This window comes from Xyrauchen texanus, chromosome 1 (assembly GCF_025860055.1).
Source record: "Xyrauchen texanus isolate HMW12.3.18 chromosome 1, RBS_HiC_50CHRs, whole genome shotgun sequence".
NCBI lineage: Eukaryota > Metazoa > Chordata > Actinopteri > Cypriniformes > Catostomidae > Xyrauchen > Xyrauchen texanus.
The window spans coordinates 51,445,752-51,462,510 of NC_068276.1; the positions used below are offsets into that span (position 1 = coordinate 51,445,752).

Genomic DNA, 16,759 nt, shown 5'->3' on the forward strand with positions numbered 1-16,759 from the left:
AGCAGACCAAAGAGGAGGCGCAAATTTAGAGCGCGAGGATGATCTCCGCCAATGGGACGCGTCGCCTGAATGTTTGGGCGTTTCCCTTAGAGACATCGTGTTTGGTTGCGTCCATCGTAGGGGGGAACTGGAACTTGATACGTTGTTGCAGTAAATCAGACAGAGCTACAGTAACAGCGTTGAAATTGGTCACCCTGTTGCAAGTATTTTTGGCCAGTGATACAAGCGAGAGATATCACTGCCGTCTCCCATTTGGGGAAGAGTTGAGTTGCTGAGCGAGGAACCACGTCGGGTCGTTTTCGGGAACAGTTTCTGACAGATTCGACACCTATTTGACTGGAAATGTCTGAAAACATACCGAATGATGATCCGAAGTTATCCACGACGGACAGAGTGGTTAAATGTAAGTAGAAATCCCATTGCCGCAGTTGAGTGGTCGCAGTCACGGACTTGTTTAAGTGCGAAAACCTTGAGATGTGAGTGTAAACGTGTCCCTGCAGGCAAGAATCGTCAGATGGTTTGCAAACGCTCTGTCTATATGATATCTGCCTGCCCATGGAAAATGGGTGGTAGCCGGCTGTATTGGTAAAAGTAGGAAGTAAATGTAGTTGTTAATACAGAGTTGGTTGCATGCGTGATTCATCCAATGAAACGCAGTTAAAATCGTCACTTTTCAAGTCAACAAACTGTATTTGTCATTCAAATAGTTGTAGCGCGTGAGCTTTAACTCCATGTCATAATTAACGTGTTATTGCGCGCAGCCACATTTTGGACAAAATAAACAAAAAATAATTTCTGACTCATTAGATATTGCACAATACTGACAGCGTAAAGGAGCCTACATATCAGTAAGTTTAGCGAATATGCATTCTTGTTTTTATTGCTTGATGATCAATTTGGACGTGAGGCAGCATATGACAGGTTGGCCCCCCTGACTGTTTGAAAACACTCCCTCTCAGTGGGGCACATCTGCTTTCAGCTCAACACACTCTCACACTTCCAGTCATGTCCCATTTGGTTTTCCTCATCAAAGCAATTTAAGTCAAGATCATTTAGATTGTGCTGTAGCTTTTCCGAGAACAGCCCACTCAATTTGACTCTTGACTGTTTTGCACAAGCCATTAATGTTTTCCATCAAAAAATAATGAACTATACACTTCTGCCTTGCCTTGTAATGCATTCTGCAACCATCAGGCAATCGCATCACCTCTGTCCTGCATGCATTGGATTCACCCTATCCAGCTGAAATAGAGTCCACAACTCATGTACAACTCCCCTCCCAGCTAAACCATGCAACAGCCTCCTATCAACAAGCATGTCTTGCTGTAGTAATTCAGCTGCCAGACTGTAGTTTTATAAGTGTGTGTGGATCTGATATGAATTGATTGCTCTCATAAAGGAGCCCAGGCTGCTCAGATAACTCACTCACCTTTTTTCCTCCCATCAGCTCTTAGCATGGCCCCGTGCACATCAAATTTCTCTCTCAGGTCAGGGGATGGGAAGGCAAGGACTGGGAGTGCCTTAGGAAGGAGTTGCACTTAAATGTTTAATGAGATTGGTGCACAATGTATAGTAATACTGAGTAAAGGGAGCTCCAGTGGTCTTAAATACGCCACTCTTGTGTACAAAAAGGGGCTTAGGGTGGTTGGCTTTAGATTAGATCAGGACTGTGTTATGACCTGTGGCTGATAAAAAAATATATCCTTATAGAACAAATGCTTTCCTAATGGTGTGTGATTGTGGAGTTCAATATATTTCATTATTGTTTTACAATTTGTTCAACATTAAATCATTATAGACAATATGTTGTATTTCACTGCATATCAATTTCCCATTCTTTTATTGAAGTTATATCATTTGATTAAATTGATGATGTTGCTTGGGAAAATACAAACTTACATTGTTAGGACTGCATCATGTTGCGTCATTATTCAAATGTGATAATGCATTGTTGATTCAGCTGCTACAGAAGCTTTTCTGTTGTTTATCTGCCCTGTCTATTGACAATTGAGAATGTCTATAGCTTTATCTTTAACTTATCCACAGGGTTAAAACCATCCTTAACATTTTCATGCAAAATGCATGAAGTCATTTGTTCTTTGTTTGTTTTTTTTCCCCTTTTGCTTCCTAATCTTTTCAGTGTTTTTTTATGCCTTTAATAACCTAAGGACAGGCTGCAGGGCCAGTTTTTATCTGATAGAAAAGCTGAATTGGAGTGAACAGTTTAGCACTGATGTGCCAATGATTTCTTTTGTGGCTTCTGTCAGAGCAGAGCTCAATCATGCAGATCTATTATCTGCCAGTCGCTCTTAGCTGCGGAAGATGGAGCTTTTAGTGGAGTGTCCTTCGCTTTAAATGATCCTAGTGAGACAGGGAGCTTTTTAGGTAATGCTGTGTGCTATCACTTTTTCCCCCAGTCTCCCTTTCGAAGAAAACCCCACTTCAAATGCTAATGGAGCTTTTATGTATAGAGAGAGAGAGAGAGAGAGAGAGAGAGAGAGAGAGAGAGAGAGAGAGAGAGAGAGAGAGAGAGAGAGAGAGACAGACAGACGACTGCTGTGGTGCTCAGGTGTGGCTCTCTAAGAGCTGATTCGCATTGATTAAGTCTGTTGTTCCTGTAGACCTTCTGTATTTGCATTCTGTGGGAGGAAAGTGTTGCTTTAAGACTGCCAGATTTCAGCGGGGAAAGTGAATTAGATTTTTTTCAATGCAAACAAATCATCACAGATTCTGTTTCAGATAGCTCCGGGCAAAGGAGTGTGTTTCAGAGGGGTGGGAATCAAAAGTTAACCGGCGATACAATATTATATCGATATCTAGGTCACACTCTAGGCATGCAGAATGTATATTTATTTTGACATATGGCTTCAAGAGAGTTTGAATATAATGCACAAGTCATATGGACTACATTAATAGTGTAATTTAATAGTACTTTTATTCTTCTTTAATGTTATATTGGATCTTGACTGTAACGACCATGACACACAATATCAGACCACTGATAAACTCACTAATGTGCTAATGACCAGAGTGATCACTTTAGTTTTGGGGATTTGGACTAAAATGTGCAACATAAACACTTTTACTGGATCTTTGTAAATAAAGGGGTGGGATTTTGAAGCCTCTGACGCATCCATCCATGCTGCCAACAACTTTTCCGTGTTATGGGTGATGTCAAAGGAGTTCCGTTCTGTTGCCGCGGTAAAGCATAATAACTGTGCCATCTAAGGGACTATTGTTGAAGTTGAAAAATGTAAATAATATTGATTTTTGCCAAGTGAATATCGATACAACATAGAGAGGAAAAATCTCAGTACACAATCAAATTCTTTCCCACACCTCTATGTTCTAAGTAAATCTGTGTTTTTATACATTCCTGTAGCTGAACTGATAGAGCATGGCATACAGCAATGTCAAAGTTATAGGTTCGATTCCCAGGGAATACACAAACAGATTAAATATATGTATGTATTAGAGCTGTCGAAGTTAACGCAATTAACTCCGCTATTTTTATATGACCCATTTAATAAACCATGCATTGACCATCGTGAAAGCAGATGGTGTGAGACTTTATGCTGAGACCTGTGCCAAGCATTTTATTAATGTAGCAAAGTAGGGGAGCATTTAGAATGAAGTAAGCACACAAAAAACATAGTGCTCGTAACATGATTGCAGTGGCCATTTGAACACCTGCTTTGCACTGCGCACCAGAGTTTTAGTGCTGGCCAAAGTGTCCAGGAACGATATAGTTTGCCAGATAAATCAGAAGAAAGCTGCTTATCTCATCTCTAAGCACATTTGAAGCTCTGCTAATTCTGGTATTACACTAAATAACTTTTGATTTCTGCTCATATAATCATGTTTGTGCTTAGATGAAATGCAAGTATAATTAAGAAAAACGGTGCATGTTTTAAGGTCTTTCTTTATCTTTTTGTACTATAGCATGCAACGATACAGTGAGATAGGCCTAATTATAAAATAATAATAATACGCCCAGTTATAATGGTTATGTGTCTTGCTTGTCCAATGATTGAATCACCCTGAACGGGTGCAAGTCGTCTTTTTATGTTGTTTGTTTACATGTTATCATGAATAAACTCTTGAGTTTGTGCATGATTGTCGGGATCTACTTTAAAGGAAGAGTTTGAATCTGACACACGAGTTGGGAATAACGCAGGCTGCTTTTGAACTTCGCAAACTGTCGGGTAAGTCCTCCGTGGCAGTGCAGTACAAACAATTGTTGAATTTGTTTGACATTTCCAGCTAATGGAAACCCTGCTGTACACAGTCTCCAAGGTTCTGTCACAGTGCCTCTGCATAATAGTGCTCTAGCCACTGTAGAACAGCAGAAGATGCTGGAACCCTGCAGGTAATCTAGGTCATTAGCCCATTTAATCCCACCAAACGGGGTGAAAGGGGTCTAAAATAAGTTTTTGATGTATTGTATAGTATTTTTTCGTTTTTTTGAGTGGTGCAAATAGCTATAGCTAAATTACCAGAGCTATTTAATTCCAGTCTGCTCCTCTAAACTGTCTGTTAAAACACCATAAAAGGAAGCAAATATGTCCTGTCATATTACACATATACTAATATATATATATAAAATATTTTGAATTATACTGTTGATTTTGTTTTGAACCAATTCTTTTGGTAGGGTAAGTTGTGTGTAAATGACTGAAAAACAATAAATACATCTGAATGAAGCATATTTTGTCCACACATAACTACAAGAAAATGTGCGATTAATCACGATTAAATTATTAAAATGTTTTGACAGCCCTTGTAAAACAGTCACTTAAAAAGCATATGCCAAATGCTACAAGGGGTGGGCATTTTGATCAAAATCATGATATGAGTAATCTTATATCACAGTAGTATTATAGTATGACTAAGTATGATAAGTTTTACTGGAAATTAAAAAAATGGTGGTATGTGTTAATGCAATTACATGTTTTTCATGAAATGCATGATGATTCCAAATTCGATGAGTAATTGTGATCTCAATATTGACCAAAATAATATTGATTATGATTTTTGCCATAATCGAGTAGCCCTAGTTGAAATTATGCTGAGTAAATGTAACTGATTCTGTCTTAATTGAACTGATTTGGATATTAAAGGGAAAAAAGACCCTTTATATTCATGTAAAACTGTGAATGAGAAGACGGTATGAAAAACCTGTTTTAAACCGGTTACTGTTAAACTGTGAAACCGTTAAATCCCTACTCTTGGCTATTCATTTAAACGGTATGTACTTAAGCCTTTATGGACTGCCCCATTCAATTCCAGTGTAAGTGCCTTATAACCATGCGTTTTTTTTTTTTATTTTTTTTTTAATAAAATATAGAGGGACTAGGTTTTTATTGTGGAAATCATGCAAAAGATGCCTTTAATTTTGTTTAACTTGTAATTAACATAACATCCCTTTGAATACTTCACAAATGTAAAGGTACTTAATCATATATGATTATTTTCACTTTTTTGGAACTTAATGGATGCAAACCAACAGATGAGATTATTAAAAAACAAAAAATTGAACAACAGCAGCTTAAGCCTAATATTTTAATATGGAGAGTTCTGATTCTAAATTGGAATTGGATGAGCCACATTCAAAGCCACTGATTCAAGTTGTGACATTGCCTGGCAACTGTAAACAACAAACTCTGCTTTGTGTTATATCCCTTAGTAACAAGTTCTTCCTCGTCTTTACTTGGGACACATCCTGCTCTGTATTTTATTACTCCAAGTTTCTTAGTCACTCTCACGTGTAAATAACACAAAGAGTGTTGGCCCACTAACAGCACTAACGATATATAATCCGCTGTATTAATGACATAACCAAATCTCTATACGTTGCACATAAACCGTCAAATAACCCAGCCATAACAGTGTAGAGGAACAAGATAATATGGTGTCTTGTTTACTTTTTACCTCCCTCTTTACTTGGGTCAAGTCTGAATTGTTTTTTCTTTCAGTCTATTCCACTTCGATAAGGTGAGAGCCAGCCCTCTGTGAAGCAGACAACAGTTTTCCCTGCTCCCAGTTAAGTCCATCTAAACTCAGCGTGAGACTATTGTCTGTTGGTTTTATTCTGCAGTTTAAGACAGATAGCATGTGGCATTTGACTTTTGAGGGGAGGCACAGGCGCTGCACATAGCGTGGGGGCAACAGTCATCTCGGTAGCTGATCCCTGCTGGATAGCGGAGTCATTTTTAGCAACAGAACCTTAAGTAACACCCCATACCTCAATGCCAGGCTTTATGGAAGCACCTGTAGGGAAACGCCCCCTCTGTTGACTTTCACCCACTTCCCCCTACACAGACATACACAACACTTTTGCTGTTTGCTAATCGGCTTGCTAGACAGCTCTTATATTAAATGCAGTCAAACCACTCCCTAATTTGTGGAGTGACCAGAATGCTTTTTCTCCAAAATGTCTTACAAACGACTAATTGCAGGTGGGGTCTCCCAGCAGCAATCTGTGTTTAAAAGGAAAATTCACCCCTTCATATTTATTGCATGGAAAAAAGTGCAATGAAACTATTATCTTCTTGTTAATACTGTAAGTATCTTGTTCCAGAGTCTCCCACGCTTGCAGTTACAATACAATGTATTAAAGGGGTCATGACATGGTTTTTTTTATTGTATTATTATGTTCCCTTAGGTGCAATTATAGTATTAATATATTTTTTTTTTAAGAAAAACTTTTAAAATCTAGTGATTTATGACCTTTTCCCACCCTGTTTCTCATCCTCTGATTCAAACAGTCTGTTTTGGGGGCGTTTTCCATTTAAGACTTCAGTGTTAACGCCACTGTTATGATTGGCTAACGCCAGTGCCTATGTATCAATTATTGACGCTCCCAGCCAGAACAATATGCAAGTAAACTAAGTAAAAACACTGTGATTATTCAGTAATGAATGAAATTGCGCTTTAAAAAGTAGTTTAAAGTTTAAAATAGATTACTTACAGTTTGCGTCGTCGTTGTTCCCAGAATAGTCGGCACGGACTTATCTTTGAGCAACAGTTTTCTGGCAAAGCCAGCATCATATTGAGATTTGTTCTCAAAACAGTCATCCTTAAAATGTACAGAACAAACGCTCAAGTTAACACTGCCGTGACTGGGTCGTCCGCAAAAAATAAACTGCATCCATTTTTCCCTGACGCCTGGATCTTTCGGCAGCTTATTCAGAGGTTTTGTTTGACCACAGCCAGGAACAGCACATCTGTGTGGCATCGTAATTTTCCTGGCACAAGTAGTCTCTGTCAGAGCTCGCTGTCCATCGACTGAACACTTGTGAGGCGACGGCGATACTGAAATGAGCGTGAGTTGTCTTGGCGCTTATAGCGTAGTTATCTTGTGCTGGAGGCGGTCATATGCAAACGCTGTTACGTCACTTCTAACCGACACGTCACTTCTAACCATGAATCCAGAACGAGCTGTATTTTGAGCTTGATTAAATAAATGATTCGTTTAGAATGTGGAGGACGTCTTAAAATATTAAACTTGCAGGACGTTTTAATGATACAAAGACCTCTTATATACCAAAAGATCAAGGCAAATTTGGTTTCTCATGTCATGACCCCTTTAATATATCAATGCACACAATGCAATGCTCCCTCCCTATGCATCCCAGTCCATGGGATGCTTACAAATCTTAATTTTAACAACCATTAGCACATTAAAGGGATAGTTCACCCAAAATATGAAAATTCTTAAATTTACTCAATCATGTTCTTCCATGTGACTTTCTTTCTACCATGGAACACAAAAGGAGATGTTAGGCATAATGTTAGTCTCAGTTTGGGCTGGGCGATATATCGGATATTTACAATATAATCCCATTGATTTTGCTGTTGATATAAATTTAAGCAATATAGTGAATATTGCAAATATTTGTATGTGCCATTTATGTGGCCATTAAGTTTAATAAAGAGCATCAGTAGACTAATTTCACGATCCTTCAGGGCTGCACAATAAATAAAGTAAGTAAAAAAATTACGATATTGACATACGTGATTATTAAACTGCAATTATATGTATCTTGTTTTAATTTTTTTTTAGACCATTTTAAATGGAAACAAGACAAAAACACTTGATGATAATATTATTTTTGGAGTGAATTTTTTTTTTACAGAATTAAACTTAATAAAAACTATTTTTTCATTTAACTCAGTGAATGTCATTTAGAGGTATTTTTAAAAGATGATTTTGTCCTCTTTATTGTTAGCAAGTACATTTAATATAACCTTAACAAGCTGAATAGTCAGTTAAGAGCTAATGATAAATCATTGGAATAGTCACCAAATAGTCGAATAATTGTTCTAATAATCATTAGATTAGTCGATTATCAAAATAATAATTTGTTGCAGCCCTATTGCAAGGGTCTATTGCCATTTTATATGCTTAATAATGCTCCACACATTCTCAGTTGGAGACAGGTCAGGACTGCAGGCAGGCCAATCTAGCAACCACACTCTCTGCTTGCACAGCCAGGCACTTGTAATCTGGGCAGTATGTGGTTTGAAGTTGTCCTGTTGGACAATGCAGGAATGTTTGTACACAATTTGTACATATCTGTCTGCATTTGTGGTGTTCTTACAGATGTGCGAGTTACCCATGCCATGGGCATTGACACCCCACTGACCCATACAGTCACTGGCTTTTGGACCTGACGCTAATAACAACTTGGATGGTCCTATTCCTCTTTCACCCAGATAACACAACGGCTGGGTTTTTTTTAAACCTTATTTTAAATATGGACTCGTAGGACAAAAAACACAGTTCCACTGTTCTACTTTCCATCTAAGATGAGACCAAGCCTGGAGAAGTTAGCAGCATTTGTGGACAGTGTTGTGCTTTGCATAGTAAAGATTTAACTTGCATCTGTGGATGCAGCGGCGAGTGATGTTGACTAACAAAGGTTTACTAAAGTAATCCCAAGCCCATGTTCATGATATCCATTAAAGTTGAATGATGTTTTTTAATCAGAAATCATGCACATTCAGAATGGTTTTCTTCTTGCCCTTTATGCATTGAGATTCCTTGAATCATTTAACTATATTGTGCACTGTAGAGGGTGAAATGCCCAAAATCCATCCAATTTGTCTTTGGGGAACATTGTTCTTAAAGTGCTGGATTATTTGCTAAAACATCTGTTGGCAAATTGACAAGTCTTGAACGATCCTTGCTTTTGAAGGACTAAACTGTTTTTGGAGGCTCCTTATACAGTATACAGGATGACACAATTGCCTCACCTGTCTAACATCTCCTGTTTCACATTGCCTTGTTATATCAGCTTGTCAAAATTGTTATCAGTCTTAAATGCACCTGTCTCAACTTTATTTTTGGAGCGTGTTGCAATCCTCTGATTTGAAATTACTTTACATTAAAAAAAACTATAGAAAGCATAAGATAAACATCATATAATGTGTAGTGATTTTAATATGGAAAAGGGTGAATATAATTTACAAATCACTCCTTTTTGTTTTTATTAGTATTTTTCATGCTTTCCCAACTTTTTTGGAATTGGGTTGTATATAAAATATACATATAGAACTGCATATCAATGCAAATTATTAGATCTCCTCGTTTGTGTTAATTTGGTGAAAAACTGTTGAAAAGCATGCTTTTATTTTTGTTTTTAAATATATTTTTATTCATTGCCTTTAAAATATCTCTACTTGGCTATAGTGGCTGTTTGGATGAAATGGTGATTCCTCTGATTAAAAGAAACAACTTTTGCGCCATTTCAGGCTACACAATTATCAAGATATATTTATTGAATATCATCAATAGGCTGAAAAATATGAGATATATAATTTTTGTAGCAATATCACCTAGCCCTAGCCTCAGGTACTACTCACTTTCATTGTATGGAAGAAGATGAGCTAAAGCAACTAAAACAAATAAATTGTTGTTCCACAGAAGACAGAAAACAAATAGAGCAAAATAAGAGTGAGTAAATGACAGACCACTTTGCAGCATGTTCTGGCCAAGAACTGGCCATGGGTTGATCTTAAATTGATAAAACTACTAATAAAATTATATGATATAGTAATGTTATTAACTTAGTCTTTGATCGGCTTTAAAAGATGTATAGTGTACATAGACTTTGGAGGGACCAAAATTGTGTTCAGTGTCTATGTACTCTATACACTATGTATACTAAACACTATATGAACCTAATATTTCACAGACATAACTCCAAAAACAAAGTAGAATATATGGTTAGGTTCATGAATTTCTACTGTTGTTTATGTGCTACTAAGTGTTTGAAACAAAACTCTTGAATATCTTTCACTAACCTGGTAAACCTTTGTCAAATCCAATCTTTAGTTCTCTGGAAGAACACTCATTGTTGCAACCTAGTACCTTTGTTTCCAGACAAACGTGGATGCACCATCTGAGGCTGTGACTAGAAAATGGTCTTGTATACATTACAACTGTATTTTGCACACTGAAACATTGACAAACATTATAAGTGAGCTTCAGGGAAAAATAAAATGCTACAAATATAGAATATGGTTTCCAGCAGGCTTCCAGTTTTCCAGTTACAGTTACTTGTGCTCGTAGAGCCTGTTTGTGACAGTTGCTCGGGTATATGGCGACATAATGCTTGACTGCTTAACACACTGCTCGGGTGGGCAGGTGTTTTATTGGAGATCTTTAGTCGCTTTGCAGTCATTGACAGGACAGTTTCTGAGTGTTAGTGTCACAGTGTGTTTGGGTGTGGAGAGTTGCAGAAGCAGAGGTGTTGGAAGTTTGTAACACAGTACTGCTGCTGCCAAGATGCGAGAGGTAAAATGGCAGGTGCAAAGATTTTCTGCCAGAAACCCATAGGAAGTGAATATAGCAGAGAAAGGGAGACAGCCAGAGTGGCCTTTTCTGCTTTGACACTTTTACCTAATGATGGCTCTCTTACTCAGTCACTGCAGTTCCAACACTGTCCAACCTCAGCAGTGACTAACAAAAATAGATACGCACCCTCTCTTCACCTCTATCACAACACAACACACACACTGTCACCTTGTGTACTCCCTCTCAAACCAATGTGCACTTTTACCTCCAGGCACTTTAGTAGAGCAGTACACAGTAATGTACTTTTCATCCTGTTTTTGGTCTTGGACAGAATGTGTGAGGAGGTTTTTCCTTGGGTATTACACAGTCAGCCCAGGGGTCTTCCAGAGAGAGGAGGTTAGTCCATCTGTTCAGGCTGGTGGAATGGGCATAGTCTCAGCACCAGACAGCATGCCCACCGATCGCCCACAGTCCGTTCACTGACCAACTCATCCATATTGTGCAGAAAATTGGACAGATCATTTTTTTATCTAGTAAGCTCTAATTTAATTGGCTGGCTTTATGCAACTTCCGAGAGTAAAGGTACATTGTTTTATTTTAATCAGTCTGGTACATTGTTTTATTTTAAACTTTGCCTGGAAGCAAAGTCATACCAGATTCCGGGTTGATACAGTGAGCATTCTTGAGGATGAAATAATCACTGGGTTTGCCAAAGTTTTATAGGTTAGGGATGTCAAATCTTTGAATAATATTGAAGTTTTGTGGATTATAGTAGCAATTAAAATAAATACCCACAAGCAGAATTGTATATTCTGATTTGTTTTCTTAGGTAGGTGTGATTATCAGTACATAACCACTTTTCACACTGTTCCAGTACAATCTAATGACATCACTTTTACTATAGCACATGACTTGTAAAGCAATAACTTTTGCATTACATAACCAATTACATATGTAAGCTTGTGGTTGTGGAATCAAATTGTGTGGTAGAAACTGAAGAATGCTGCCCTTGGGATGCAAAGTACTGGGGTCTTCAAGTCCTAAAGAGCATGCCAGATGACACATGAGCCAAAAGTGTCATCGAATCACCACAAAATGATGTAGTTGCTTCAGCAATTGCATTTTTCATGTCACATAGGCTTAGGTTTTAGGTTTACAGTAGGGAGGTAGGTTTTGTTGATTTAAAACTTAATAGTTCATTTACCTTTAAACCTCATATGTTTGGGAGAAAACAGTAGACGGTTCACGTTGGAACTGCTATGTGTAAGGAACCACGTAAAATAATTTAGCAAAAATGTTGCCAGTTGTGTAATTTTCATGAGATCAGGCAGAGAGAGAGAGAGAGAGAGAGAGAATGGTGTTACTGTAGTGTCAAAAATGTGTAACTCCCAAATGTGGTTGCAACATTCAACATCACCTTGAGTTGCTATCAAAAGTCCAGTGTGGACTCCTTCATCGCTGCAGATTATGATTCGTTTGATGTAGTGTTTTCACAAAACCAACATTTCTGTAGTTTGTACCGATACCACAGCAAAAATATGGTAATGTCCTATTGAACACACTCAATAATGTAAACCATATGTCTTTGCCAGTGTTTCTCAAATAAGTATGCTAGTGTTTTTAAGAAGGCTCTTTCTCCCAAATTCTGTGTTTTCCATTTTCTTAAATTTTTTGGGAATTTTATATTTTAAAGTTTATTTTAATTTCATAATCAAAATGGTGTCTTATAAAACTAAATTCTAAAGCTTTTAACAAATAAATATAGAACAATTACTTTTCAAAATACCATGCATTTTATTTTACCACACTTTTATTCAGTGCAACATAGGGCTGGCAATATGATGATGTAATTGTATATTGACGATATCTGACAAATATCTTGATGCTTATTGTGACACTCATTGACAGATGATGATCGAAAATATTGGAAAATTACAAAACAATGGAACTGGGAAGTCGCCAATATACATGTAAGGGAGTTACGATGGGCAAGGAGGCGGCGAGAACCGGCTTGTCAATATAAATAATAATTTAATTAAACTCAAAACCAAAACACACAAACATAAACACACACATAACGGACATGCCCGTAATTCTCTCTCTCTCTCGAACCGTCGTCACCGGCCACTAGGCCTGGGACAACGACGTCGACGCAAAAAATACGTCGACGCAAATATGCGCGTCGATTCATCGGACCCAAAACAAAGATGGCGGCGCCAGCAAGTAGTAGCAACACGAGTGGCTCCTCAGACTATCAGAAGTGCAAGGCGGCATGCACTCGTTCCTCTAAAGTATGGGAATTCTTTAATTTAAAAGGAAACAATTCCGTGATATGTCGTCTTTGCAAGATGGAGATGGCCTTCCATTCTAGCACCACGGCAATGCACCAGCATCTGAAGAGGTGCCACCCGGGAGCAGCTGCAGATGACAGAGCCCCGTAAGTTTTTTTTCAACTCCCCACTTTGCACTCGATGTTGGAGTAGGCTATAATACGTTGTCGACACCTAAAGTTTTAAACATAGCTATTAATAATGCGCTTATACCTATGAATGTCGTGAAAAATACATAGAGGACACTGACAACGCGCTGACAGACAGGACCAAGCAGGTAACATTTAATAAAGTCTCAACTTTCAAATTTGGTCATTCAAAGAAAATTAAACCATAAATAGGCCTACTATTTTTGGCTCTTTAATGTGTCGTGACAGATTGCCTCAGTTAAAGCTGCTTGTGAACCGATCATCTTTTCCTTGGTTAATTTATAGCATCAAATAGGCTAAACATGAATGTAGCCTACATCAGAAGGACTGTTGTTTTAACCGCGGAAAGATGTCAGTACAGTAGCCTACAATCCATTATTCAAATTCAAATCCACCGACGTTAATCTTCTCTCTCCTGACTACTTTGTCGGACAAAAATGGCGTATTATGATTGATTGATCAGATCGCCAGTCAATCAAACTCCCGGCAAATGTTCTTTTTTTTTTTTTTACATTTTTTACCAAAGATTTTCCTAGTCGACTAGTAGTGGTTAGTTTAAGTCATTAGTTGACTAGTTGTCACACGTTTATGATATTAATTTAATTACTTAATTATATATTTTTTGGGGGGCATCATACAATGGTTCCAGGGCTGAGAAAGAATGTTATAAGTAACATTACTAACACTGTTCTTCATTACAGAGAAATACTAGACCGTAATAATGAGCCTTTAAAATATTAATTTTACAAACGCATGCATGAAGCGAGCCGCAGCGACACCAGCAAAAGCGGTAATGATTCTGAATGTGTCATTAAAAACCAGCAAGGACATTGTCTGAACATTTTGTTAATTTATAGAGTGAAATGCACATTAGGGTTGTGCCGACAGACGATGATCTCGGGGATCGGCGATGGTCAGAGTGATCGCCAATAGCTGATGCCTTTAACCATGTCAAGACGATATTTGACACGTTTTCCCATTAATGCATTCAATTATTATTATTTATTATTAGGCTATTATTATTATCGAAATAATATTACAAGTAATTTGCCCATAGACACACAGACAGGTGCTTGAAGAAACATACTTTATTAAATTATTAAGAACAGATGACAGCCATCTATGCGCATGTATGACACTGTTTGTTCGGAAGCATTCAGTCTCGTTCAGCCTCATGGAACACGCGTGTTTTTTTTTTTTTCACACTTTCTTTGTTTCTGTCTTCTAAATTTCTGAATGGTATTATCTGTGAGTGCTTCAAATGACCTCAGACATCTCAACTCAGGAGGTCCTTTGTGTTCACAACTCTGCAGCCTATACATTAAAACATAAAATAATACAAAACACGTTTACCTCGAACCCTGATTTATATTTCAGTGATTATTATCATCATTATAATTATTATTTTTACATTTTATAATTGTTTGTTTGTCTTCATTTGTGTAAGTAATGTTCCGCCTGCATGTTTGGATGAATACTTGCCTGACGGTAAATTGAAAGGTGGTTACATATATTTATTATATATATTATTTGTTTTTTGATCACTTCGTTATTTTAATTGCTTTTTTGTTTCGCTTGGAGTGCAATTTTAATTTAAAAATGTATTTGATTTAAGTTTAAAAAAAAATTTTTTTAAAAATTAATTTAATTTTCAATGCAAAATCATTAAAGCAAGAATATCCACCAATCCCTCAGCCATTAAGGAGGGAACAAAACAAATTTGTTCACACACATGATGTATTTTTCCATACAACAAAATACCCGATCGGTAGAGAATGCACAGATGAAGTAGGTTCATTGCCAGAGAGATGATCAAGTTGCCCAACTGTTGTAAAACCATCTTTCATTTTAATTGCACTTAATTTTTTCCGTTTCATTTAATTTTTTTGTTGAAATAAATAAAAATAAAGTTCAATGTTTGAAATGATGGTGTCTTGCTTTAATGTGTTGGCTTACCCCTAACCCTGCTTAACAAAGTACCACCTTGTGTCCAACCAGCGGTAAAACCAGTGAACAACCGACCAATCAAAACTTAAAAGCATAGACATCCTCGCTGCTAACACAACCATATATTAAACACCGTTTTAAATATTGATTTTGTTTCCCCCACTTATTTCACAGCTGATCCAGCTAGACTTCATACATTCTGTCAGAAAGCTCACTGCTCCCCTCAGGTCAAAACATGACTGAACAGAAAGGATCATTGATGACAATTTTGCTCTCAACGATCTGGATTTATCCGACCTTAGCTGTTTGCATTTTTATTGATCAGGATGAACACAGGGAATCCCCTTGTATACAATCAGCCTGCATCGATTTATTATTTAACCTGTCATTCATATTCAGCAGTGCTACAACAAAGCATTAAGTACTAGTCTGAACATCAAATTACATCCCTTTATAAAGCCAGTTAGATGGATCACTGATATTTGCAAAACAACTAATTTATCACATGCTTATGTTTGTTGGGGTAGAAAGTAGGGAAGAGAGTGTCTTGTGTTTTCTCCTCTCCGAGCCAGAGATATTAATGAATCGCATCTTCTTCTGAAATTGAACTGCTGCAGATCAGTCAATGGCCTGTCTACTTCAAATGGAGGACAGGGAATGTGATACACAATATAGTAACAGCTATGGTGCAAAACACATGTTCGCCAAGCTACTGTTAATATCATTGCATGGTTTGTTCTGATAGGGTAAAGCCAGCCAGCTAAAAGGACTACAGATCTTTGACAAACAACTCATTTCACATGCTTTTGAGTTTGTTGGGACAGAAAGTCTCATTTTAGTGGTGAGACAGAGAGATGAATGAATCTGATCTCCTCCAGAAGCTTTATTGATCAGATCAGTCAATGACCCGTCTACTACAAATGGTGGACAGGGAATGTGAGGTGACAACACAATGAATTAGGGCCATAATGCCTCAAACAGGCTTTTAAACCTAAAGTAGAGCAGAATTCGTGCCTGCCAAATAATTTCGGTGCGTGTGTGTGTGTTTATAAAAATCAGCAAAATTCTGTTTGGAATAGATGCCAAACCACTACTGCTGTGGCTAAAAAGGAGAGGGTGGGCAGCTATGTGCTCTGCAATTTGTCCAAATTGGTGAGAGTCAGTTAGTTTTTTATAGTAAAAGGACAGACAAATATCAAGTTTTCTAAACAGATGCAAAGCTATGCACATGCATTTTAAGAAATAAAATAGATTCCCTTTCATTCCTTTTCCTGCAAGGGTCCAGAGGCTCTCTGTTTTAGTCATTGACACACATCGTCTTTGTGTTCTTGAGAGTGAGACAAATGTCATTGTGCTATTCTTGGCTAAGTTTGATGCCTGCTTCCGAAGCTGTGTTGCAACATGTCCATTATATTAATGCATACCTGTGCAGTTGGCATGTCTCTTTTTTATTTAGATGTTTGCAAAGGAGCCCGATACGTTCTATTCCAAGAGATGCATGTGTGTGGAGTTAAATAAGTGTTGGGAATTCA

The 16,759-nt window shown here is 37.5% G+C and overlaps 2 protein-coding genes across 7 annotated transcripts in view; one reads left to right on the forward strand and one right to left on the reverse strand.

Annotated features, from left to right (window-relative positions):
- Positions 1 to 662, reverse strand: part of LOC127647676 (B-cell scaffold protein with ankyrin repeats-like) — a 96,101-nt gene extending 95,439 nt beyond the window's left edge. For all 3 annotated transcript variants that reach the window (XM_052132091.1, XM_052132109.1, XM_052132083.1), the window contains exon 1: positions 359 to 662. The gene's annotated coding sequence lies outside the window, so the exon portion shown is untranslated. The remainder of the gene's footprint in view (positions 1 to 358) is intronic.
- The window catches only part of LOC127647741 (protein phosphatase 3 catalytic subunit alpha), a 133,653-nt gene continuing 116,996 nt past the window's right edge, over positions 103 to 16,759 (forward strand). For 2 of the 4 annotated variants that reach the window (XM_052132188.1, XM_052132195.1), the window contains exon 1: positions 103 to 403. In XM_052132188.1, the coding sequence (XP_051988148.1) occupies positions 343 to 403 (61 nt within the window). In that variant the 5' untranslated portion in view covers positions 103 to 342. The remainder of the gene's footprint in view (positions 404 to 16,759) is intronic. The other 2 variants (XM_052132202.1, XM_052132212.1) reach the window with 1 other exon arrangement.